Source organism: Acomys minous (genome assembly GCF_964271855.1).
Source record: "Acomys minous genome assembly, chromosome: 13".
Classification (NCBI taxonomy): domain Eukaryota; kingdom Metazoa; phylum Chordata; class Mammalia; order Rodentia; family Muridae; genus Acomys; species Acomys minous.
In genome coordinates, this window is record NC_140495.1 from 14,522,076 (window position 1) to 14,547,243 (window position 25,168).

General features: G+C 53.2%; 2 protein-coding genes across 2 annotated transcripts; both read left to right on the forward strand.

Annotated features, from left to right (window-relative positions):
* The first annotated feature begins 609 nt into the window (after window positions 1-609).
* Window positions 610-18,932, forward strand: P4HTM (prolyl 4-hydroxylase, transmembrane). The gene is made up of 9 exons (XM_084752680.1): window positions 610-1,005; window positions 1,217-1,298; window positions 13,493-13,683; window positions 14,423-14,519; window positions 15,409-15,571; window positions 16,661-16,846; window positions 17,757-17,847; window positions 18,023-18,146; window positions 18,506-18,932. Exons 1-9 carry the CDS (start codon window positions 649-651, stop codon window positions 18,724-18,726), a joined length of 1,512 nt encoding a protein of 503 aa, XP_084608806.1. The 5' UTR covers window positions 610-648; the 3' UTR covers window positions 18,727-18,932.
* A 128-nt stretch (window positions 18,933-19,060) lies between these two features.
* Window positions 19,061-25,100, forward strand: WDR6 (WD repeat domain 6). The gene is made up of 6 exons (XM_084752611.1): window positions 19,061-19,329; window positions 21,456-23,937; window positions 24,013-24,102; window positions 24,201-24,317; window positions 24,419-24,537; window positions 24,613-25,100. Exons 1-6 carry the CDS (start codon window positions 19,230-19,232, stop codon window positions 25,074-25,076), a joined length of 3,372 nt encoding a protein of 1,123 aa, XP_084608737.1. The 5' UTR covers window positions 19,061-19,229; the 3' UTR covers window positions 25,077-25,100.
* Window positions 25,101-25,168: the final 68 nt, after the last annotated feature.

The window sequence follows — 25,168 nt, forward strand, 5'->3', positions numbered from 1 at the left end:
AAAAATAATAAATAACCAAGCTGGGCGTGGTGGTGCATGTCTTTCATCCCAGCACTCTGGGAGGCAGATGCAGGCAGATCTCTGTGAGTTCGACCTACAAAGCGAATCCTGGACAGCCAAGGCTACACAAAGACACACACACACACACACACACACACACACACACACACACACACCAAACCAAACCAAACCAAACCAAACCAAACCAAACCAAACTCGTGGGAGCTGCTTTACAATCTTCATCGGATGCGCCATTTCTTTCACTCCCCGACAGCTCCCCTGGAGCAAGGAAATGCCCACTACACTTTTCTGGGAGGAGGGTAGGGGGCGCCTTTCCTCGGGAACCAAAAAACTGCTAATGGCAATGGAGTCTGTCCTAACGATGCTCCCGTGGTGTGCCTCCACTTTTGGGTGTCGCCTTCTGCGATGGAGTGTACACAGCTCAGGAAGCGACTGGCCGGGTGCAGGCGAGATCCCAGGATCTCAGGGTGGACGGACGGATGCGGCTCTGTGCAGATGCAACACCCCAAAGCACACGGTCTCCTAGTGACCACGGTGCGCGCTGATTCCGCCGTCCCGGTCCCGGCGACTGCGCAGCGCGAGCACCCCCGCGGCCCCTCCCCTGGGCGCGCGCGCGACCGGGGCGCCATGGCGGCGGCGGCGGCGACTGTGCAGCGGCCTGAGGCTGAGACGGCCGAGGAGGCCTCAAATCCACAGTGGCCGCTGCCGCCGGAGCATCGTCCTTCCGTGCCAGCGACCGGACCAGGCGATGGTGGAGAGGCACCGGTGCGGCCACTGTGCAAGCCGCGGGGCATCTGTTCCCGCGCCTACTTCTTGGTGCTGATGGTGTTCGTGCACCTGTACTTAGGCAACGTGCTGGCACTGTTGCTCTTCGTGCACTACAGCAACGGGGACGAGAGCACAGACCCCGGACCCCAGAGCCGCGAGCAGAGCCCCCAGTCAGTGCCAACCTTGGCTCCCCTCACCCGGCTGGAGGGCATCAAGGTAAGAAATAGCCTCTCCCCCACCACCTCGTCCCCGCGCTGCTCCGCGCTCCAGGCACTGTGAAGCCCTGGGGTCCGACGTTCCCCCTGCACCACTGTGTGCGGGTCACGCGCGTGCCTACTTACTTTCCCACTGTCGCGCCCTGACACGGGACTTTTCTTGAGCAGTGCGGCCTGACACACCAGCTGTCCGCTCTGTACTTTTCCTTTAGGTGGGATATGAGCGCAAAGTCCAGCTGGTGGCCGGCAGGGATCACTTCATCCGAACCCTCAGCCTCAAGCCTTTGCTCTTTGGTAAGTCTGCAGAACACTTCTGGGAAGGGGGCGGGAGGGGGCTGCAGTGTCCACCCTGAGGCTTCTTTTGGCCACACGTTTTCTATTTTGAACATGGCTGCTTCGTGGATGCGCCCTCTGAATCCAGGGGATTATTAGAGTAGAGCTCCCTTTCCCATCACAGGAATATAGCGGTGCTTTTCCCACACGCCCCTCTGAGCACCGTGCTCCCCTCAGCCGACTCTTCGGTCATAGGTTGGGCAGCATGACCCTGAGACAAGTGCCCAAACGGTTTATTGAAATTATCTTTGGACAGTCTGTACTGCTAATCTGTCACCTTCTAGAATCAGGGGCAGAGTGGGAGACTGCTAAGCAGGTGCCAGCTGACCTGGAGACTTCTGGGGGATCACATTCCCAAAGCTGGTCTTGTGGTCTGATGGGATCCTGACTGTCCATATTGGAATAAACTGATACCCTCAAGCCCGACCCCCTCCCTGTGCCCCTGGGGGGAGGGCGCTGGTCCGAGGTCCAGCTCCTTCCTTCCAGTGTATGGGATTTTTGTCTTTCACCCTTCCTGGGCAGAGCCTTTCAGGGTGGCCCTGTTAAGCCGCATCACACACACAGCTGCTGTTTTCTGAGTTCTTATTAAATGATAGGCTTTGAGTGGCTATTTAATTTAATTCTAACACAAAGCTACAATTCTTTGAGGATCCCCCCCCCCCCCCAGTTCTCCAAGGACTACCAATGTCCACATGATGAGGGTACCATGCTCACAGACCTTGGCAAGGTTAAGTTTGTGCAGGCCTAGCCTGGCACTGGTGGCACGTTGCCTTTAGTCCCAGCACTGGGGAGGCGAAGGCAAGAGGATCTCTGAGTTCAAAGACAGCCTAGTCTTTAGATGGAGTTCTAGGACAGTCAGGGCTACACAGAGAAACCTTGCCTCGGAAAAACAAAACAAAAACAAAATCCGTACAGACAGTCCCAGATACATGGCCTTGGTGACATGACTTATCAGACCCAGGGCCGTCCTTGGCTGCTGGGACGGGGGTTTGTAGAGAGTATTACGAGGTCTCTGGGCTGGGGGAGATGGCTGAGCAGATAAAGGTATGTGCTACCCAAGCCTGACAATCCAAATTCAACCCCTGGGATCCACATAGTGGAAGGGAAGAGCCCACTGCCACAAGCTGTCCTCTGACCTCTACACTAAATGCAATCTTTGAAAAAGAAGAAGAGCCAGGGCATGGTGGTGCAGAGGCAGGGCAAGCATAGTGAGTTCAAGGCCAGCCTGGTCTACAAAGCAAGTCCAGGGCAACCAAGGTAAGAAAGAAACCCTGTCTCAAGAAGCTAAACACATGAAATAAAATAAATACAAATAAAAAAATAAACTGGGCACAGTGGTGCAAGCCTGTAATCCCAGCACTTGGGAAGCCGAGGCAGGCAGATTGCTGTTGAGTTTGAGGCTAGCCTGGTCTACAAAGCGAATCCAGGACAGGCAAGGCTGAACTCCTGATTCAAATCCCAACTCAAAAAAACAAGAACAAGCTGGGCGGTGGTAACTCAAAACAAAAACAAAAACAAAAACAAAAACAAAAACAAAAAACAAGCTGGGCGGTGATGGCATAGGCCTTTAATCTCAGCACTTGGGAGGCAGAGGCAGGTGGATCCTTGTGAGTTCAAGGCCAGCCTGGTCTACAAAGGCTGTCCAGGACAGCCAAGGCTACACAGAGAAACCCCGTCTTGAAAACCCAAAAAGGGCCGGGCGTGGTGGCGCACGCCTTTAATCCCAGCACTCGGGAGGCAGAGGCAGGCGGATCGCTGTGAGTTCGAGGCCAGCCTGGTCTACAAAGCGAGTCTAGGACAGCCTAGGCTACACAGAGAAACCTTGTCTCAAAAAACCAAAAAAAAAAAAAAAAAAAGAAAACCCAAAAAGAAGAAAGAAAGAAAGAAAGGAAGGAAGGAAGGAAGAAAAGAAACCCTGTCTCAAAAAAAACAATACTCCTCCCCCAAAGCCCACAAAAGAAACCTTTTTTAAAAATTGAAAAATAAGGGACCTGGGTGCACGCTGTTTCTACTGTGAGACAGAGAAGGCTCCGACTGGTGTTCCAGAAAAAAGCTATAAATAGCAACGTCCCACGTATGCTATTATGAGAAGGGCCCTACAAGGCTGTGAGCTGTTACTGTCAATATTAGTGTGAGTAACATGAAAGCCCATGGCAGTTCCTAATTCAGGTATTGGGAACAGCTTTTTCTGAAACTGATACTCTAATGAGGAGGAAACAGGATAAACAATTACCTGGACGTGATGTGGCACATCAGGTAGTGACTGCAGAGGAAGCAGGATTTACCCTGGACTGAAACTCATGGAGTAACATGTGGGTGTCCTTGGGGAAATACTTTAGCAGGGACATGTGGGACGGTTAAGGTCTAGTCTGGTAGCTCTCATGGAAGTGAGATCCAGGCCTGTGGACAGACATGTTCCAGTGTTGGGTTTTTTGTCATTAAACATCAGCCTGGTCTGGAGAGATGGCTCAGAGGTTAAGAGCACTGACTGTTCTTCCTGAGGTCCTAAGTTCAATTCCCAGCAACCACCTGGTGCCTCACAACCATCTATAATGAGATCTGATGCCCTCTTCCGGTGGGCAGGCACACATGCAGGCAGAACTTTATATACATAATAATAAATAAATTGTTTTTAAAAATGTACAAAGCATACCAGCATACATATATATTTTTCCGGTTTGAGCGTAGGTAAACCACGGGGCTAGAGGCCTCTTAATTTACTTCTTGGCCTATAAAGAAGATAATTAAAGACCCAGATTTGAAGTCCCCAAGAGTAAATGACAAGAAACAGAAAAGAAGGATAATAAACCACTATCAAAATGGGTCCGAGTTTCTGCCAAAAATTTCAAAGGGTACAGCTGAAAGACCTGGCAATGTCAGGTATGCTGTGTAAGCCCTGACCGTGGGAGGAAGAAACAGGAGGCTCCTGAGTTTGAGGCCAACCTGGCCTACATAGCAAGTCCGTGCCTTGGCTACATATCAGGAGTTGATGTCAACAAGCAAAACAACACCAGGACAAAAAGAAAGACACTGGAGGCTCTGTGGCTGCCTGTAATCCCAGCACTGGAGGAGGCAGAGGCAGGTGCATCTCTGAGTTCAAGACCAGCCTGGTCTACAAATCAAGTTCCAGGCCAGCCAGGCCAGCACAATGAGGCCAAGTCTCAAAACAAAACAAACAAACAAACTAGAGAAATTGTCAGTGCTTTGGCAGAGGACCTGTTCCCAGCACACACATAGCACCTCACAAACTGGCCTTAACGCCTGTTCCAGCAAACCTGCTATGTACAGGGCCTCAGCACCCCTTATGTGATACCAACCATCCTTGCAAGCAAAACACTCTTGTAAAAATTTATTTTAAAGCTTGGCCTGGTGGCACATGCCTGTGATGTCAACACTTTGGGAAGCAGAGGCAGGTGATCTTTGTGAGTTCGAGGCCAGCCTGGTCTACAAAGTGAATCCAGGACAGCCAAAGCTACACAGAGAAATCCTGTCTCAAAAAAAAATTTTTTTTTAATTTTTTTTTTATATCAAGCTTTTAAAAAGCATGGTGAGGGCGGGGTTCAGGGCAGGAGTAGAGCCCGGTTGGTAGTGTGCTTCCTGATCTACCTTATATGAAGTCCTGGGCTTAATTTTCAGCAAGAAACATAACACAAGTATGGGGGGGGGGGGTGCAGGCCTGGAATCCCAGCACTCTCCAGGAAGAGAAAAGAGCATCAAGAATTCAGAATCATCCTTAGCAAGCTTGCATCCAGCCTGGGCTACATTAAGGCTGTTGTGAGGGGTTGGAGGTGGGGTCAGGCAGGTTGAGCATGAACTTGCTGCTTGAGTCCTCATTTACACTGCTTGCTGATCAGCTGGTGGGAGGCACCTCAGGCTTAACTAGAGAGGCCCTGGGGCCCCTTGGTGAACGGGGAGGGTAAAGGATGAAGAGTTCAGGAGAAGCCCATTTACAGCAGATAATGCTAATCCCAACACTTGGGAGGTGGGTGCAAGAGGGAGCGTCAGGAGTTCAAAGCTAGCCTGGGTGTCTTAGTTACTTAGTCACACCATAGCTGTGAAGAGACACCAGGACTGAGGCAACATACAGCGGAAGAGTTTGCTGGGCCTTAAAAGTTTCAGAGGGTGAGCCCATGACCATTGTGGTCGGGGGCAGGCAGGCAGGCAGGCAGGCGTGGCGACGCACGTTGGGAGCTACCCACAAGCTCAAGGCAGAGAGCTAACTGGGAATAGGCCTGGGCTTTTAAGTTCTCAAAGCCCACACCCAGGGGCACACCCCCAACAAGGCCACACTTGCTATTCCTTTCCAAACAGTTCTGTAACTAGGGAGTAAGTATTCAAACATGAACCTGCTGGGGCCGTTCTAAGCAGCACACTGGGCTACTTAAGACCCTGTTTAAAAACAAAAAGAAGCCAGGCATGGTGGCACATGCCTTTAATCTTAGCACTTGGCAGACAGAGGCAGGCGGATCTCTGTGAGTTCGAGGCCAGCTTGGTCTACAAAGCGAGTCCAGGACAGCCAAGGCTACACAGAGAGACCCTGTCTTAAGAACAACAACAAAAAGAAATCTAGTTTTGAAAAAGGGACACCACAGGGAGAGTGGTCCCAAGCCTGCAGTTCCAGAATGCTACTGTGTTGGATGACTCAAAGACTGTCTTGTCCCAGGAAGGAGCAGTGTGCACCTGTGTCCTGCACTTGCCTGTCTGCCATCCATTGCTTTAATGCCTGCCACCATCCTCAGGAGGTAGGCTGAGCTGAGGAGAATGGGCCTGCTCTGCCCACTGCACGCTCCACCTGGCTGCTCTTAGCTCCCAACCTGTGACAGACAGACAGATGCCCAAGGGTTGTGAAGCACTGAAGCACGTCAAGGTCCCTCCATCTCTGTGGCAGGACAAGATCCCTCCATCTCTGTGGCAGGAGGACTTATCGGTACAGAGAAGGGCCCATACACAACCTCCAGTCTCTCTCTCTCTCTCTCTCTCTCTCTCTCTCTCTCTCTCTCTCTCTCCCCCTGTCTCTCTCTTTCTCTGTCTCTCTCATCCTGGTTTTATTTTGCTTGTTTTTATTTCCTGATATGTAGCCCCAGCATGGACTTAGAACTTGCTGTGTAGCTCAGGTTGGCCCTAAACTTAGCATCCTCTTGATGCATCCTCCCTGGTTACAGGCCTGTCTGGAGACAGAATCTGAAGAGAACTCACAGAGATCCCCCTACCTCTGCCTCCAGTGGTCTGGGATTAAAAGCGTGCCATATAAGAGCCATGCTGAGAACACACAATTCTGAGTCAATGTCACCTCCTTGGGGATGTGGCTTTCCTACAGTGGCTCTGTTCTAGCTTCACCTGCCCTTCCCCCTCTGGTTTTTGAGGCAGGGCCTTACTGTGTAGCCTTAGCTGTCCTGCAGCTGGTGACCCTCCTGCCTGTACCTTAAGTTCTCAGCAATCACAAGTGTGTGACACTATGCTTGGCCTGTTTTGGAGGGAGTGGGATATTTTTTTTTTAAACATAGACTCTTACACTGTAGCTCAGGCTACCCCCAGAACTCACTATGAGCTCATGATAATCCTCTTGCTTTTTTTTCCCCTTCCAAAAGCTGGGCTTTCAGGTATGAACCCACTACGTCCGACTTGTGTGTGTGTGTGTGTGTGTGTGTGTGTGTGTGCGCGCGCGCGCGCGCGCGCGTACAGGCACATATATAAGCATATGTGTCCAGAGGCCAGGGGTCAACACCACATATCAATTTTCCTTATTATTATTGTATGTGCATATGAACGTGAACCCAGGCACACATGGCAGAACACAGCTGTGGGGGTCAGACGACATCCTTTAGGAGTCAGTTCTCACCTTTCTTCGTGGATTTTGGGGACTGAAGGAACTCAGGCCCCGATATGGCTGCATATCAGGAAATAAAAACAAGCAAAATAAAACCAGGATGAGAGAGATGGAGGCTGTGTGGGCCCTTCTCTGTACTGATAAGTTCTCTGCTTTTGTGGCAGATGCTCACTGAGCCATCTCACCAGCTCTCTCTCTCTCTCTCTCTCTCTCTCTCTCTCTCTCTCTGTTTAGTTTTTTGAGACAGGGTCTCTCTGTGTAGCCTTGGCTGTCCTGGACTCGCTTTGTAGACCAGGCTGGCCTTGAACTCACAGCGATCAGCCTGCCTCTGCCTCCCTCCTGAGTGCTGGGGTTAAAGGCGTGCGCCACCACGCCCAGCCATAGATGGTTAAGATCACATGCTGCTCCTCCTGAGGACCCAGGCTCAGTGCAGCTCATAGCCTACACAGTCCCAGTGCCAGGGCATCTGCCGTCGTCTTGTTGCCTCTGCAGCGACCAGTCATGCACACGAGGACAGACAGGCAGGCAGAGCATCCATGCGCATAAAGTAAATAGCATCCTTTTCTCCTTAGTGCTTGGGGTCTCAGATGTATGCTACCATATCTTGTAGAATTTCTAGCCCCTATCCTTGGCCCCAGTGATGGTGCGACCTGTGGACAGCTAACTGCGAGGTTTGATGTCTATAAACTGTAGTTACCAACAGGTGGCTCCCTGCACCTTCATGCTAACACTTCCTGTATGCAGTCCTGAAAGGAACGTGTACACTCACTCACATGACATCCAGGGACAGCAGTGTCACATGCTGAACACAACTCTGGTCGGGGGCAAGGATCCCAAAGGCAGCAACTCTAGTCTTGAGTCCACATCTCCAGTGCCCACAGCACCGTTTGCTCTGTTGTGCCAATGTGCTCTTCTCTGTGGGATGGATATGGACCTAAGAGACAAGCGAGGTCAGTTCTGTAGGAGTGCCCCCTCCCCATCTTAGCTAATCAGGGTCTTCCTGTCTGCCATTCATTCTCCTTCCACAATTTTGTTTGTTGAGGACCTCATGAAGCCTCAGAACGCTCTGTGTAGCCAAGGATGTCTTTGAACTTCTGATCCTCCTGCTTCTGTATTCCAAGTGCTGGCTTGGCGGGCATCCACCACCATCCTGACCTGTTATTATATGATTGTTTCTATTGATGTCCTAGCAGCACTACATTTCTTTTCTTTTCTTTTTTCTTTTTTCTTTTTTTTTACTAGTACATTTCTTTGGTTTTGTTTTGGTGTTTTTTAATTTTTGTTTTTGTTTGTTTTCTGTTTTGGTTTTTTTTTTGTTGTTGTTTTTCGAGACAGGGTTTCTCTGTGTAGCCTTGGCTGTCCTGGACTCACTTTGTAGACCAGGCTGGCCTCGAACTCACAGTGATCCGCCTGCCTCTGCCTCCCGAGTGCTGGGCTTAAAGGCATGTGCCACCACGCCCGGCTGTTTTTTTTTTGTTGTTGTTGTTTGGTTGGTTGGTTGGATGGTTGGTTGGTTGGTTGGTTTGGTTTTTTGAGACAGGGTTTCTCTCTGTAAAAGCTCTGGCTGTCCTGGAACTCGCTCTGTAGTCCAAGCGGGCCTCGAACTCACAGAGATCCACCTGCCTCTGCCTCCCGAGTGCTGGAATTAAAGGCGTGCGCCACCACCGCCCAGCCTAGTACATTTCTTTACAATATTTTTTTTTTATCCTATTCAGGCATAGACTGTGCGTATCTCCCTTACATGTGCCATGGGTCCCGCACAGCTATATGATGTGTAAAGGCTACAGAAATGGCTCAGTGGGAATTTGCTTGCCACAGAAGTTCACAGAACCCACGTAAAAGCTGGGCACAATATGGCGCACCTGTAATTCTGGTGTTCCTCTGACCAGATGAGAGATGGAAACAGGAGAATCTGGGAAGCTTGCAGGGCCCCTAGGCTGTTGCATTTGCAAAGGTGAACAACTGAAAAAGAGGCCTGTCTCAAGCAAGACAGAAGGCTAGGACAAACACCTGAGCTTGTCCTTGCCCTCTGACCTTCATGTTCATACACATCCAGGATTGTAAAAATACATACTCCATCTCCATCTCTCTCTCTCTCTCTCTCTCTCTCTCTCTCATACACACACACACACACACACACACACACACTGTGTAAAGGGTGCCACCTGCTCAGAGCTCTCCAGGGTCACTGATACAGAACATGTCCAGGACCCCTTGGAGGAGGCTGCAAGTCACAGTCCCATGCTGCACTGCACGGGGGAGGGGGTGGGACAGGAGTTAGGATAAAGGTCCTGCTGCCCAATCATCACCTTTGTGCCCTTGACAGCAGCCTGCCATCGGGGTCTCCTCCCCAACCTGTTTGTGTGAATGATTTGAGAGGGTGTGGTTTGACCTCGGCATTCACTGCAGTGGAGACTTTATGCCAAGACTCGCAGAGGGTATTCTGGGTGGGAACCCTTGACCTCTACTGTGATACAGATCGTGGCCCACTGGGAAGCCTCTATGCTGGAAAGTTGGTCAGGGAAAGCCACAGCAGGCTACAAAGGGCTCGCAGCTGGCTTATGAGTCTGTCACTGGCTGCAACATGGTGGTGAGGGAGAAACCTTGTGACCAAGTGGAGTCTCTTGTGCTCCTAGCACTGCCTTGTGGCAAGGAATACTCTGTGGTTGCTGGGCAACAACACTGTGGTCACCTAGCAACAGCTCTGCAGCCTGGCTTTCTGCTTGGGCCACATCTCATACCTCAGCCCTGCCCCCCACTTATCTCCTGCCTCCTCTAACCCAGGCTTCTTTCCAGCCCCCCACCGCACCTCCCCCACCAGTTCTTAGTCATCTCCATCCAGAAAGGGCTGAGGGAGGGCCCTACGCCCTGGATCCTTCACCTCCAACCCAGATGGGCACGCAGCCCCCTTTCACACACACCCCATACTGAAGAAAGCCCTTTGACACTGCAGCCTCTTGGCACAGTGTACAGAGTCCTGGCCTTTGAGTTCTGAAAGAATCCATTTTCGCTGCTGCTGACAATCCAGAGGCTCCAGGAGGGGCTTGCCCTGCTGAGAGGGAGCTGAGCAAAGGCTGTTCAGAGGCAAAGATAAGCCAGGATGGAGCAAGCAGCTTTGGGGCCTTTTAGGCTTCATCTCTTGCCTGCATCCTTTGGGCAGACAGAGCTTTCACATTTTAAAGGAAAGGAGCCCGGGTCTCCAGTCTGAAGTGACCTGCCTCTTATCCTGTCTGTCTTTACATTCAAGAGACTTTGATAGTTTGTCCTTACAGACCAAGAACCCAAACCCACACAGGTTCAGCACCAGTGATCTCTACCTATGCCAGCTCTGTCCCAGGCTTGCTTCCCTCTGGCAGGGACACTAACAGAAGCAAACTTTCATCCCTCACCCCCTTCCCCACCCCAGCAACCAATACTGATAGATGTTAGAAGGGTTATGAAGGTCTGGGCTTCCAGGGCAGGCTCTGCTGGGGCACCACTTTCTTTTTCTTTTTCTTTCTTTCTTTTTATTATTTATTTATTATGTATACATGCCTGCACGCACACCTACATAACAGAGGAGGGCATTAGATCACATTATAGATGGTTGTGAGCCACCATGTGGTTGCTGGGAATTGAACTCAGGACCTCTGGAAGAGCAATCAGTGCTCTTAACCTCTGAGCCATCTCTCCAGCCCTGGGGCACCACTTTCTACCCACCCTGCACCCCAGGAGCTCTGTCCTTCTCAAGGCACACAGGGCCAAGAGGAACCAGAGGAAGACGAGGACTCACAGAGCAGTGGGGTGACAGCCCTTGGGCAAGTTGGGGCAACAGGTGATCTGCTACTGATTGGCCTTGGCTGCTATGCCATGGGCCAGCAAGTTGGTCAGATACATCTCAAGGTGTCCAGTGTCATTACAGCACCATGGCTCAGGGAAGGGTCATGTACTGTGTTGGATCCCAGGTGCCCAGAAAGTTCTGAGGGTGCCTGCACCTGCTTACTTAGGCCCCAACATACTGACTTAGCTGTTTGTTTGCTTGCACCGCTTTGTTTTGCCTGAGACAGGGTCTCAGGTTGCTCAGCCTGGCCTTGAACTCGATACCTGGCAGAGGGTGACCTTGAACTTCTGATCCTCCTCCACCTCCCAAGTGCTGGGATTGCAGGTTTGTGCCACCACACCCAGTTTTGTGTGGTGCTGGGGATCAAATCCAGGGCCTCATCGACAAGGGGGAGGCTAGAACTATCTGCACTGGACTTGCAGATTCCCTAATAAAGAAACTGAGGCCTGGGGCTGGGCGGTGGTGGCGCACGCCTTTAATCCCAGCACTCGGGAGGCAGAGGCAGGCGGATCCCTGTGAGTTCGAAGCCAGCCTGGTCTACAAAGTGAGTCTAGGACAGCCAAGGCTACGCAGAGAGACCCTGTCTCGAAAAACCAAAAAAAAGAAAGAAAAAGAAAAAAAAAAAGAAACCGAGGCCTGTGTTGTCTACTTCCAGCCCCATTTTCCCTTTCTATTTAACTTCTGTCTTTAGCAACCAAGATGTGGTAATTAATAAGTAATGGGCCCATCCCATTGCTCAGCATTGCTGTCTCCCAGTGTCTGCTCCCTCTTTCTAGGGTTCTGCAGGTTAGAGGTGAGCTTTCGCCCTGTTCTATCTTCAGTGTTAGCACGTCTGGGGGGCCCCAACACCTACCCCTGGATGCTAACTCTGTTTTCCAGTCTGGTTCTGGGTATAATATCTGGGAGGCCCTGGGCAAAATGCTCATCTTCCTGTGCCCCGGGGTCCTTTGTGTAATTCAGGGCCTGCCTTCTAATATGAGTGGAGAGGTTAAAGACCTCTAAGGGATGCTCAGAGCAGTACCATTTGGCAGTGTGTGATCAGCTGTGGTCATTATTAAAAATGGCTCCCATCGGCTGGACGTGGTGGCACATGCCTCTAATCCCAGCGCTTGGGAGGCAGAGGCAGGTGGCTGTCCATGAGTTCAAGGTCAGCGTGGTCTCAGTTGTGGAGGCAGGATTCAGGCTTCTGCCCTGGAAGCATGTGGGCTGTCTACGTTTGTGGCTGAGGGGAACAAGTTCCTTCAGACCACCTGCCAGCTGGGCCTAGCGTGTGGGCATGTAACCACAGAGCAAATTCTCAGGGCTAACAGTCTTTGCTCAAGGCATAGAGGACTGGGGTGTTCCTAAGGGATTCCCCCTGACTTCCTGGGGTAGCTCAACCACTGGGCAACCACTTGTGTAGGAGAACAAGCCATAGAGCGGCCTATAGCAATGGTTCTCAACCTGTGGGCTGCGACCCCATTAAGACCATTGGAAGTGTCAGATAATTATATCACAATTCATAATAGTAGCAAAATTACAGTTATGAAGTAGCAACAGAAATAATTTTATGGTTGGGGTCATTACCACATGAGGTGCTTTTTCTATGAGTTTGAGTCCAGTTTGGTCTACAGCGCAAGTTCCATGCCAGCTAGGGCTATATAGTGTGACCCTGTCTCAGAAAACCAATTCCCCCCCCACCCCCCCACCCCCCCCTCACCTCCATATACACACACCCAGGGAAAAGCCAAGCTGAGTACACAGATGCACTTAGGAGTTCAAGACGGAAGGATCCTTGGCTACAGAGCAAGCTGGAGTTCCTCCTAGACTCTGTGATACACTGTCTCAAACAAACAATAGCAACAACAGCAAAAAGGCTGTCTGGGGGCTGGGGTGTGGCTCAGCGGTAGAGCACTTGCCTAGTTAGAACAGGATCCTTGGCTCAATCCCCAACACTGTCAGAAAAAGAAAATCAGAGGTCAACCCTCTGCCCTCTGCCCTCTGCCGCTGAAGTCGTCCTCATCCCCACCCCACCCCCCAACCCCGGTGGCTTTCAGTCTTACCCTGAGGTGGTGATCAGTGCATCTCAGCTTAGGCCAGGCTCACTCCCCTAAATACCCCACCCCGCCCCTTGAAAAGAAGATCCCTTTTCTCAAACACTGTTAAAAAAAAAAAAAAACCTTGCAAGACAACTCAACATACAGTCCTGCCAGGTGCACACACCCTTAACCCCAGCACTCAGGAGGCAGAGGCCAGCCTGGTCTACAGAGCAAGTTCCAGGACAGCCAGAGCTACCCAGAGAAACCCTGTCTAAAGAAAGAAAAGGGGGGAAAAACAAAAAAAGAGGACCCAGTTCTCAAAAACCAACAACGAAAGTCCAGGGTGGCTGTAAGTGGATGGGTAAAGTCCCCTAGATCTGGTGGCCACCAAGGAACAAGAAATATTTACCCAGGAATTTTATAGAGGGGGGCATCGTACTTGGCGCCTAGCACTGTAGTCACTGGCTTCACCCAGCCCCTCTTCCGGCAGAAATCCCAGGCTTCCTGAGTGACGAGGAGTGTCGCCTTATCATCCACCTGGCCCAGATGAAGGGGTTACAGCGAAGCCAGACCCTGCCCACTGAGGAGTATGAGGAGGCGATGAGCAGCATGCAGGTCAGCCAGCTGGACCTTTTCCAGCTGCTGGATCAGAACCAAGACGGTCGCCTGCAACTCCGAGAGGTTAGGACCCCACGCTGCGAGTAGCTGCAGGAGGGAGTCCCTAAGATCACCCTTTTGGTTGCTTTGGCCTCCACAGTCAGATGCTACCCCAGGGTTGCTTGGGCATATCTAGGCTCAGAGTCCATCTTCCTTTTTTCACTGAGACTCCAGAGGATGGCAAGAAAATCCCTTCATGGGGAAGGCACTTACCACTAGGTGTTTAGTAGTGTGTCTTCTGTGGGCCAAGTTCCTTGCTCCCATGTCTAAAGATGATGATGGTGTCGAAGTTCTGAGGTGCCCATCAGCCGGCTTCTCCTTCTCCCACACCCCTCGCATAAGGACTTCCGAGAGAAAAGTCTGGCAGGGGCATGGTCCACTTCGCCCACTGATCCAGCTTTTTCCTGAGGGTCCCTGGTACTTAAGTCCCAGTCAGCTGTCCTCCTGGTTCCTGTCCTGGCTTCATAGCCAGGCCTCTGCCTTCACCCTGAGGGTGACACAGGCCCGGTCTCATTCTGCCTCTAACCAGTCAACAGTGCTTCCCCAAGGCCACAAGTTCTGGGGTTGGCCATAGCCCCCAGGCATGCGTACCCCCTTTCTGGCTTCCTTCCTGCATGTTGCTGGACTTCTGCACAGAGCCCTGTGTCCTCACTCATGTCCATCCTTTGAAGCCTTTATCTCTACAGCAAGACTCTCCTTGTCTGCTTTGGTGACTCTTGACTGCTAGGGAAACCCCACACTGAAGGACCTTCCTATACTTTAGGTCCTGGCCCAGACGCGCCTGGGGAGCGGACGGTGGATGACGCCAGAGAGCATTAAGGAGATGTACTCTGCGATCAAGGCGGACCCTGATGGCGATGGTGAGCCCGCACGCTCCACAGCCCTGTGCTTGGGAGCTGTGGCCTCCCACAGAGCATGTCCTGGAAAGCTTGGGCCCTCCCCGCACCCCTGCAGCAGGCAGCTTCCAAGCCCAGCTTTGAAAGTGGACAGAGATAGGGAGACGAGGAAGCAGGTGGACAGCCAGACCCTCTCATTCTCCATGGTGACGGGTCTACATGACAGATCCGGGAGATCCTTCTAGCTGCAGCCTGTGGCTGGTGGGCTGTGACCCTCCTTTAATGTGACGTCAGGGCTCACAGCCCTCATCTTTAGTGGAATCTGGGCCAAAGGAGGGAAGGATGACAATGTCACCCACTCTCCCTGCTTAGTGATTCTCATCTGGGTGTGGTTAGGATTTTTTTTTTAACCAGCATGAGTGGTACCTTAGCAGGAAGGACCAGCCAACAGGGTTCCCCCCAGGAGGGGAGCTAGGGGAATAGCCCTGATTTCACACTACAGTGTGGAAGGCCCTTAAGGAGACTCAGCACAGGCTGTCCTCTCTCCTCATCCTCCACAGTGGGAGCATGGCTCTGCTACAGGGCAGGCTGTAGAGCCTGCGGCCATCTTGGTCCTATGGCTCAAGTGCCCTGTGGAGACTTTGCTCTGGCTCACTGGGTTGGGCTTCTTCCTTTTTGGAACCAAATCAAGGCTTAAACAGAAAACAAACTTCTCTGGGTCTTCCCTCAGGGCCCGATGTGACAGAAACCAGGTTCATCTGACCCGAGTCCAGGTGGGGACAAGTGCACATGCCCCCCTCAGTGCCTGAGGCCAGGGGCTGCCGCTACCTTTGGGGTAGGTAGGGAGGTGCTGCCTGCCGCTGTGCTTGCTCCACATGGGCCTGGCAGGCACTGATGAGGGTGCCCTGCGCAGGAGTGCTGAGTCTTCAGGAGTTTTCCACCATGGACCTTCGAGACTTCCACAAGTACATGAGAAACCATAAGGCAGAAGCCAATGAGTTGGTGAGGAACAGCCACCACACATGGCTCCACCAGGGTGAGGGCGCTCATCACGTCATGCGTGCCATCCGCCAGAGGTGAGCACCTGAGACAGGTTCTTCCTGGGGCAGGCTCTCCACCTTTGCCAGAGCCAAAGGGATGGAGCTGGACGAACTAATTTGGGATTAAGTTGCAATTGTTGGGACAAGAATGAGACCTGGTGAAAAGCAGGTGACTAATGAAAGCACATTGGCCTGGTTGTGGGCAAACAACTGGTATTTAAATCAAATATGTGTTTTTTACTAATTAGAAAGATGAGGACTTATTTCTGCTCAGAGAAGCCCTGGCCCTTGAACAGATAGGCTTCCGAAACAGGTTGATGCCTCATACCTGTCAGCCTGGAGTTGAGAGTAAAACTGTTGTTTCAAAAAGCCAGGAAAGATGAGGCTAAGGACGTGGAGTGCTTGGTCAAGCGCTCGCCTAGCAGGCAGAAAGCGAAGTTTGATCGCGGCACTGCGTAAAGCAAGGCCCTCCCCTGCATACCCACAATCCCGGAAGTTGGGAGGTGGAGGCAGGAGAATCAGGAGGAGTTAACGACTGTCCTAGGCCACAGAGTTCCGGGCCAACCTACATCAGACCCTATCTAAAAAAATAACAGGAGAAAACAAAAAATAAAAACAGAGGTTTTAAATGAGCATCTTTATCCCAGAGAGTTAAGTCTCAATTCTCATCCTCCTCCTGACTGAACGGCCATCTGTTTCCCTATTAATTGGATATCTCTATGTCTGGCAGCCTGGGGTAGAAAGAGCTCATCACCACCACAGACCCTTTGCTCATGCGTGTGTGTGTGTGTGTGTGTGTGTGTGTGTGTGTGATCTCGTGTATCCAAGACTCACCTGGAACTTGCTATCTGCTTCCACCCCCTGAACACTGGCTTTACAGACACACCCCCCTTCAGTTGACCTGGTTCTTGGATTGAACCCAAGGCCTTGTGCCTGTTAGGCAAGCACACTGCAATTAAATTACATTCCTAGCTCAGGCTTCCTGGCTCTTAGAAGTCAAAACCAGAACGGCTTATGGGACTTCCTAGGGGAGGGGAGCAGGAATTAAAGTTTGTGGCTGGCCCGGGATCCACCTTGGTTAGCTCCTTTAGGTAGCCAGCTTGCTGAATGCCTGCTGCCTACCAGGGTGCTGCGCCTCACTCGCCTTTCCCCGGAGATTGTGGAGCTCAGTGAGCCACTGCAGGTCGTACGATATGGTGAGGGAGGTCACTACCATGCCCATGTGGACAGCGGACCTGTGTACCCGGAGACCATCTGCTCCCACACGAAGCTGGTAGCCAACGAGTCTGTGCCCTTCGAGACCTCCTGTCGGCAAGTACCTCCCACCCAGGGGGTTGGCGTCAGTTCCTGCACTGGGCACCTTGCGGATATATGTATAGCCTGGTATGGGGCCAAGACTACACTGGGCCTTCCTGGTCAGCCATTTCCCCACCTTTCCCGCAAGTCTCTCCTTCACTGTTTATGGAGTAAAGGAAAGTGGTGGCTACTGGCAACTGTGGGTTTTTGTTTATTGTTGTTTTTTTTTAGACAATGTTTCTTTGTGTAACAGTCCTGGCTATCCTGGACTCACTTTTTGTAGACCAGGCTAGCCTAGAACTCACAACGATTTTCCACAATCCTCCTGCCTCTGCCTCCTGAGTGCTGAGATTAAAGGCCTGCCCTGCTTTTTGATTGTTGTCTATTTAAATGAAAAGAGACCAGATACTCACAGACACTGAAACTTGCCCCTGTCAGCCCTGGTCTTGACTCCATTGTTGGAGGTCTCAGCCTCGGTTTTGACAGCTGTGCCCTCTTGCCTGCAAAGTCAGGTTTGCCCGAGGCTGTTCTGCCTCAGACGGTCCAGTTGCAAGGAGACTTTGCGTTATTTTCCTGCTTCTGCAAGCTTACCCTTCCCAGCCAGGTCTTAAGTGCCCCTGTGATCGTGGCCACACAAGAGGGAAAGGGAAAAGGGCCAGAGAAGTCTTGGCCCAACCTTGTGGGTAACCTGGGAATCTAATCCTGTCCACAAGCCGGGCGGTGGTGGCGCATGCCTTTAATCCCAGCACTCAGGAGGCAGAGACAGGTGGATCACTGTGAGTTCAAGGCCAGCCTGGTCTACAAAGTTAGTCCAGGACAGCCAAGGCTACACAGAGAAACCCTGTCTCAAAAAAACAAAATAATCCTGTCCACGAGTGGGACTAACCAGTTGGGGAATCCGCTCAGCAGCCCCCCTGCCTTACAGCTACATGACAGTGCTGTTTTATTTGAACAATGTCACCGGTGGTGGCGAGACGGTCTTCCCTGTAGCCGACAACAGGACCTTCGATGAAATGGTAAGGGCCAGTGGGCTATTACTCTTGTGGGCTAGTAGGACCTTGGGCAAGTGTGTGCACACCCCTCTAAACCTAGGCTGTGGGCCCAGGTTTGTCCCCCCCCCCAAGTCAGTTTTGGCTGCCTGGCCATGCAATGGCACCCAGTCTGAAGATGTCATCACCCTGTTGCCCACAGAGTCTGATTCAGGGTGACGTTGATCTCCGCGACACTCGAAGGCACTGTGACAAGGGGAACCTTCGTGTCAAGCCCCAGCAAGGAACTGCAGTCTTTTGGTACAACTACCTGCCTGATGGGCAAGGTGAGGGCCTAAGTTCTCCGAGAGGACTCATCTCTCCCTTCTGCCACCCCGAGGGCTGTTTCTGTCTGCTCTCCCACATACTTCTCTGCCACAGCCAAACACAGTAGCACTAGTGCAGCCTCTTCCGTTATCTCCTCGCCGGGGCAGGGAAACTCCTCTCCGCAGCCTAGGCTGGGAAGAGCTATGAAAGCTCAGGTTTCTGAGGGCCGGGGGTGTTGACCATGCCTTAGTGGGTGTTATGCCAAGCCCTTCCATGGGGACTGGGTGTTTGTACAGTTCAGGTTGGGCCAACCTAGGGTTCCCCACCCCCACCCCCGGGTCCTAGTTTGTCCTTTGTTCATGTCACTTTCTTTCCCTAGGTTGGGTGGGTGAAGTGGACGACTACTCGTTGCATGGGGGCTGCCTGGTCACCCGCGGCACCAAGTGGATCGCTAACAACTGGATCAATGTGGACCCTAGCCGGGCACGGCAAGCTTTGTTCCAGCAGGAGATGGCTCGTCTGGCTCGAGAAGGTGGCGCCGACTCGCAGCCAGAGTGGGCCTTGGACCGGGCCTACAGTGATGCCCGGGTGGAGCTCTGACGCGAGGCCCAGATGCGAGTCAGCTGCTGTCCAACGTCAAAGACCCTGCAGGTCCTCTGTCCTACTGCAGAGGAAAGTTCTAGCCGACCTCTTGCTCTACCCATCCCTGCCTGCAGCCGCGATGAAAGGCGCAGTTCCTACATTGACGTTATTTATTGGTGTACAGCCTCCGTGCTGCTCCGTCAAATAAAACCACAGGGCTTCGAGCCTGGGGCCCCCCCACAAGCTAAGCGCCCGCATGGGGGAGGGGTGGCCAGCCGCCCTCCCCACCCCTGCCAGCCTCACGGGGGTGGGAGGAGGGACGACTCCCTGGCCGAGCCAATCACGAGCGGGATCGCGTGGGGCAGAGGGTCGTCATTGGACGTCTGCGGCCAAGCGCCGGGGCTCTGCTACCTGTAGCTAAGGGCTCAGGAGCTCCGCAGCGCGGCTCTCCAGACGGCTGGTTCTCGCGAGAACGCTGCTCTCTTCTTGCGGGTGGCAGCTGCGGCAGCTTGAGGACCGTCATGGACGCTCTCGGGGACTATGTCTGGCCGCGGGCGACCTCCGAGCTCATACTCCTCCCGGTCACGGGTCTGGAGTGTGTTGGGGACAGGCTGCTGGCGGGTGAGGCTTGGTCGGCTCTAGTCGTGCTAGCAGGCGAAGAACTGGCCGCCCCCCTGGGGTGGGATGGTCGCAGGGGACAAAGGGATGATGCCCCAGGGAGAAGGTGGGGAGCAGCGAGCTGGGGACTGGCGGTGGGATAAGGCAGGTTCGGAGGTGGCGGGAACACAGGCCAGCCCTAGGAGGGCGGGGCTCGAGAGACAAAAGTCTGTCGCAGCTGTGGCAGCTCTTTATAAATTGCAGCCATGGTGAAAAGTGTGGGCAGAGACGCGGGAAGGTGTGGGGTACGCAGTCGTTCCATGTTGGGGGAGGGGCGTGTGCACCCCTAGACGAACTCAGTTGAGCAAAACCCCTGGGGTGGTAGCAGAGAATGGACAGCCCCAGGGGGCGTGGCAGGAGTGTGGCCTCTGGGGGAGGGGAGGCTCCGCCCCCAAAGAGGAGAGGCCTGAAAGGAAAGTAGGGTCGCCAAAATTTGTAGCGCAGTATTGGGAGAGGCTGAGCCTGAGGTCCCTCCTGAGATGGTTGAGGCCCTGAACCAACTGGGTCAGTAATTCCATGCCCCAGTGTCTGGTTATAAAGTCCTGAGATGCATCTGAGGTGCAGCAGGACCTGATACGAAGCCACTAGCTATTGGTGATGATGGGTTTTATAAGGGTCCCTGGCCCTGAGAGTTATGCTTTGGGTCAGCCATCATCGGCCCCCCAACAGGATTGTATGCCGAGGGTATAATCTAGAGTTGGTAAAGGGGGTGGTGGGTTGCTCCAGCAAGCTAAACTCTGTCAAGGTGGGACCAGCAAACCCTTCAGGATAGGAAATGTGTAGGATTCGGAGGAAGAGCAGCTATGGATCATTAAGACGTGAGGGCTGATGTTAGTCCCTCTGGGTTTGGGCTGGGGGAGGGGAAGGCCTGGGGATGGGCAGAGGCTGGGATTGTTTCCCAGGTGTGAGCAGCTCTGATAATGATGGTGAAGGTGAGACGATGGGAAACAGCTGCAGGATTGCCAAAAGGAAGCTGAGAGGCCAATTCTGGAACTGTCTGTGGGTTCTATACACATGGATGGGATATAAAAGGTTGCCCAGGAAGCGTGTGAGTTCATACAGAGGGAGGCATTGGACAAGCCCCTCTGAGTACAAGTTAGGGATGTGGGTAACACAGAAGATGTCGGTTTTGTTTCTGCCGTGTTAAGCCCTGTCTAGGTTCTTTTTTTTTTTTTTTTTTTTTTTAACAACACCAGCTCTCCTGTTTGTTTGTTTGTTTGTTTTAAAAGATTTATTATGTATACAGTATCCTGCCTGCAAGCCAGAAAAGGACACTAGATCTCATTATAGATGGTTGTGAGCCACCATGTGGTTGCTGGGAATTGAACTAATGACCTTTGGAAGAGCAGTCGGTGATCTTAACTTCTGAGCCATCTATCTCTCCAGCCCTCTGTCTGGGTTCTTGATAACTCTACCTCATCTTTACCTTCCAAGCCTCAGTCTCATACAAGGGCTGGTAGTGGGGACCAGAACTCAAGCCTAGGCCCCTGCCTGCGAAGTGCAGACTGCTTCCGCTGCCCCTGCCCCTTGTCTCTGAGTAGGCATAGGGATTAGACTGGGGGGGGGGGGGGGATTCTGGTTGTGGGATGTAGGGAGGGAAGGTTGACACAGCCTTTCCCTGAGCGAGGGAGAACCAGGAAGGAGGCATATAGAGGCAGATGAAGCTGAGAATTTGGGGCCTAGAGCAAAGGAAGGGTTTTCCATCTGAGTGTAAGAATGCTGCACCAGGGGCAGTCCCAGTGAATGTGTGTTCAGGGTGACTGATAGCCAGGCTTGAAGGTACATGGCTATAATCCCGGCAGCTGGGAGGCTGAGGCAAGAGGCTTTTAAATTCAAGGCCAACCTGGTCTATATGGGAGGACCTTACCACAAAATCATGTGGCTGAGAGGAGCATGCATTTGTAACAGTCTAGCTGAAGCTGAGGCCAGGGTTTAGTAGGGTTTTGTGTCCCGACATATTTTTTTTAATTTTTAATTTTTTCCTGACATATTCTTAACCGATGTGCTAAGAAGTAGGCCGCTCCCATCTCTTCCTCACATGCCTTAGAATTAGGTGACTGGTTCTGATGTGGCTCTTTTCCTCTGTCTAGGTGAGGGGCCTGACTTACTGGTGTACAACTTGGACTTTGGTGGGCATCTCCGCATGATGAAGCGAGTACAGAGCCTACTTGGTCACTATCTTATCCATGGGTTCCGAGTGCGACCAGAGCCCAAAGGAGACCTTGACTCCGAGGCCATGATAGCTGTGTTTGGGAGCAAGGGACTCAGAATTGTGAAAATTAGCTGGGGCCAGAGCCACCTTCGAGAGCTCTGGCGCTCTGGCCTGTGGAACATGTCTGACTGGATCTGGGATGTACGCTGGCTTGAGGGCAATGTAGCCTTGGCCTTGGGCCACAACTCAGTGGTGCTGTATGACCCTGTGATAGGGTGCATGCTGCAGGATGTGCCCTGCACAGATAGATGCACCCTCTCCTCAGCCTGCCTGATTGGAGACACCTGGAAGGAGCTGACTATCGTGGCAGGTGCGGTTTCCAACCAGCTCCTGGTGTGGTACCCAGCAACCGCATTAACAGATAACAAACCCGTGGCACCTGACCGGCGGGTTAGTGGGCATGTGGGTGTCATCTTCAGCATGTCATACCTAGAAAGCAAGGGCCTGCTAGCAACCGCTTCAGAAGATCGCAGTGTCCGTATCTGGAAGGTGGGCGACCTCCGGGTGCCTGGGGGTCGGGTGCAGAATATTGGTCACTGCTTTGGGCATAGTGCCCGTGTGTGGCAGGTAAAGCTCTTAGAGAATTATCTTATCAGTGCAGGAGAGGACTGTGTCTGCCTGGTGTGGAGCCACGAAGGTGAGATCCTTCAAGCCTTTCGGGGCCACCAGGGCCGAGGGATCCGGGCCATAGCTACTCATGAGAGGCAAGCCTGGGTGATCACTGGGGGTGATGACTCCGGCATTCGACTCTGGCACCTGGTAGGCCGTGGGTACCCAGGCTTGGGAGTCTCAGCTCTGTGTTTCAAGTCCCCTAGCCGGCCAGGTGCCCTCAAGGCTGTGACTCTGGCTGGGTCTTGGAGAGTACTGGCAGTGACTGATGCAGGGGCCCTGTACCTCTACGATCTGGAGGTGAAGTGCTGGGAGCAGCTGCTGGAGGACAAGCGCTTTCAGTCTTACTGCCTGCTGGAGGCAGCTCCTGGTCCCGAGGGCTTTGGGCTCTGTGCCCTGGCTAATGGGGAAGGTCTCGTCAAAGTTGTGCCCATCAACACACCCACTGCCGCTGTGGACCAGAGCTTGTTCCAAGGGAAGGTGCATAGCCTGAGTTGGGCCCTTCGTGGGTATGAGGAACTTCTTCTGTTGGCATCAGGCCCTGGTGGGGTGGTAGCTTGCTTGGAGATCTCAGCTGCACCCACTGGCAAGACTATCTTTGTCAAGGAACGTTGCCGGTACCTGCTTCCCCCAAGCAAGCAGAGATGGCACACATGTAGTGCCTTCCTGCCCCCAGGTGACTTCCTGGTCTGTGGGGACCGCCGTGGCTCCGTGCTGCTATTCCCTGCCAGACCAAGTCTGTTCAAAGATCCTAGGGTTGGAATGAAGGCTATTACTGGAGCCGAGGCGCCTGGAGCTGGTGGTGGCAGCACTGGGTCTGAGAATGTTGCCACAGGGTTAGGCCCAGTATCTTCCCTCCATTCCCTTCATGGGAAACAGGGTGTGACCTCAGTCACCTGCCACGGTGGCTATGTGTACAGCACTGGCCGTGATGGTACCTACTACCAGCTCTTTGTACATGGCGGCCAGCTCCAGCCAGTCCTAAGGCAGAAATCCTGTCGAGGCATGAACTGGGTAGCTGGGCTTCGCATGGTGCCTGATGGAAGCATGGTCATCTTGGGTTTCCATGCCAACGAATTTGTAGTGTGGAGCCCCCGGTCCCATGAGAAGCTGCATATCGTCAACTGCGGTGGAGGGCACCGCTCTTGGGCCTTTTCTGATACCGAGTCAGCCATGGCCTTCGCCTACCTCAAGGATGGTGATGTCATGCTGTACCGGGCTCTAGGTGGCTGCACTCGGCCAAATGTGATTCTCCGAGAGGGTCTGCATGGCCGGGAAATCACATGTGTAAAGCGTGTGGGCACTGTAACCCTGGGGCCCGAATTTGAGATACCCAGCTTGGAGCATCCTGACTACCTGGAGCCTGGCAGTGAGGGGCCTGGTCTGATTGACATCGTGCTCACATGCAGCGAGGACACTACTGTCTGTGTCCTAGCACTTCCCACAACCACGGGCTCAGCTCACGCACTCACAGCTGTTTGTAACCACATCTCTTCAGTCCGTGCTCTGGCAGTGTGGGCTGTTGGCACCCCAGGGGGTCCACAGGATCCTGGGCCAGGGCTCACTGCTCAGGTAGTATCCGCAGGGGGTCGAGCCGAGATGCACTGCTTCAGCATCATGGTCACTCCTGACGCCAGCACCCCAAGCCGCCTTGCGTGTCACGTCATGCACCTTTCATCCCATCGGCTAGACGAGTACTGGGACCGACAGCGCAACCGCCATCGGAAGGTCAAGGTGGACCCTGAGACCAGGTAATGTGTACTCCCTGCCATGGGGTGGATCTCCTGGCCTGCAGGCCCTGCCCGACAGCTGTGTTCTCCCTGCAGGTACATGTCTCTAGCTATTTGTGAGCTTGACTCCGATAGGCCTGGCCTTGGCCCCCTTGTGGCTGCGGCCTGTAGTGATGGAGCCGTGAGGTGAGCACACAGAGCCAGTGGATGAGGAGACAAAGGGGTGTGGGTGTGTGCGCTCCAGGATGGGCTCTGAGATGCTCCCTCCCCACCCCCGCCCCCAGGCTGTTTCTCTTGCAGGACTCGGGGCGAATTCTGCATCTCCTTGCTGAGACTTTCCACCATAAGCGGTGTGTCCTCAAAGTCCACTCCTTCACGCATGAGGCACCTAACCAGCGGCGGTGAGAGGGGCAGTCCTGTTTGGGTGGGGCCAGGGCTCCTGTCATCTTCCCATCCCATCCCTTCCACTGATCTGGCTGCCCTGCCCTCTCCTGATTTCCAGGAGGCTGATCCTGTGCAGTGCTGCTACAGATGGCAGCCTGGCCTTCTGGGATCTTACCACCGCAATGGACCGAGGCTCCACCACCCTGGAATCCCCAGCACACCCTGGGCTTCCTTACCGTAAGTACCGGGACACCCCCTCACCACCTCTCCCAAGGTGAACGCAGGACCCTAATAGCTACTCTCTTCCTTCAGAGCTGGGTACCCCCTGCCTGACTGTCCAGGCCCATAGCTGTGGTGTCAACAGCCTGCACACCTTGCCTACACCTGAGGGCCACCATCTTGTGGCCAGTGGCGGTGAGGATGGGTCCCTGCACATCTTCACGCTTGCTGTGAAGATGCCAGAGCTGGAAGAAGCTGATGGGGAGGCTGAGCTGGTGCCTCAGCTGTGTGTCCTAGAGGAATATTCTGTGCCCTGTGCACATGCTGCCCATGTGACAGGCCTCAAGATCCTAAGTCCTAGCCTCATGGTCTCAGCCTCCATAGACCAGCGGCTGACCTTCTGGCGTCTGGGGCATGGTGAGCCCACCTTCATGAACAGCACTGTGTACCATGTGCCAGACGTGGCTGACATGGACTGCTGGCCCGTGAGCCCTGAGTTTGGCCACCGCTGTGCTCTGGCGGGTCAGGGGCTTGAGGTTTATAACTGGTATGACTGAGTTTTTTCACAGTCACTGGAGAAGTGAGGACAGGGCCTACCTGCAGACAGTGGAGCCGGGACCAGCTGTGCTCACGCTCAGTGTGCTTTGAG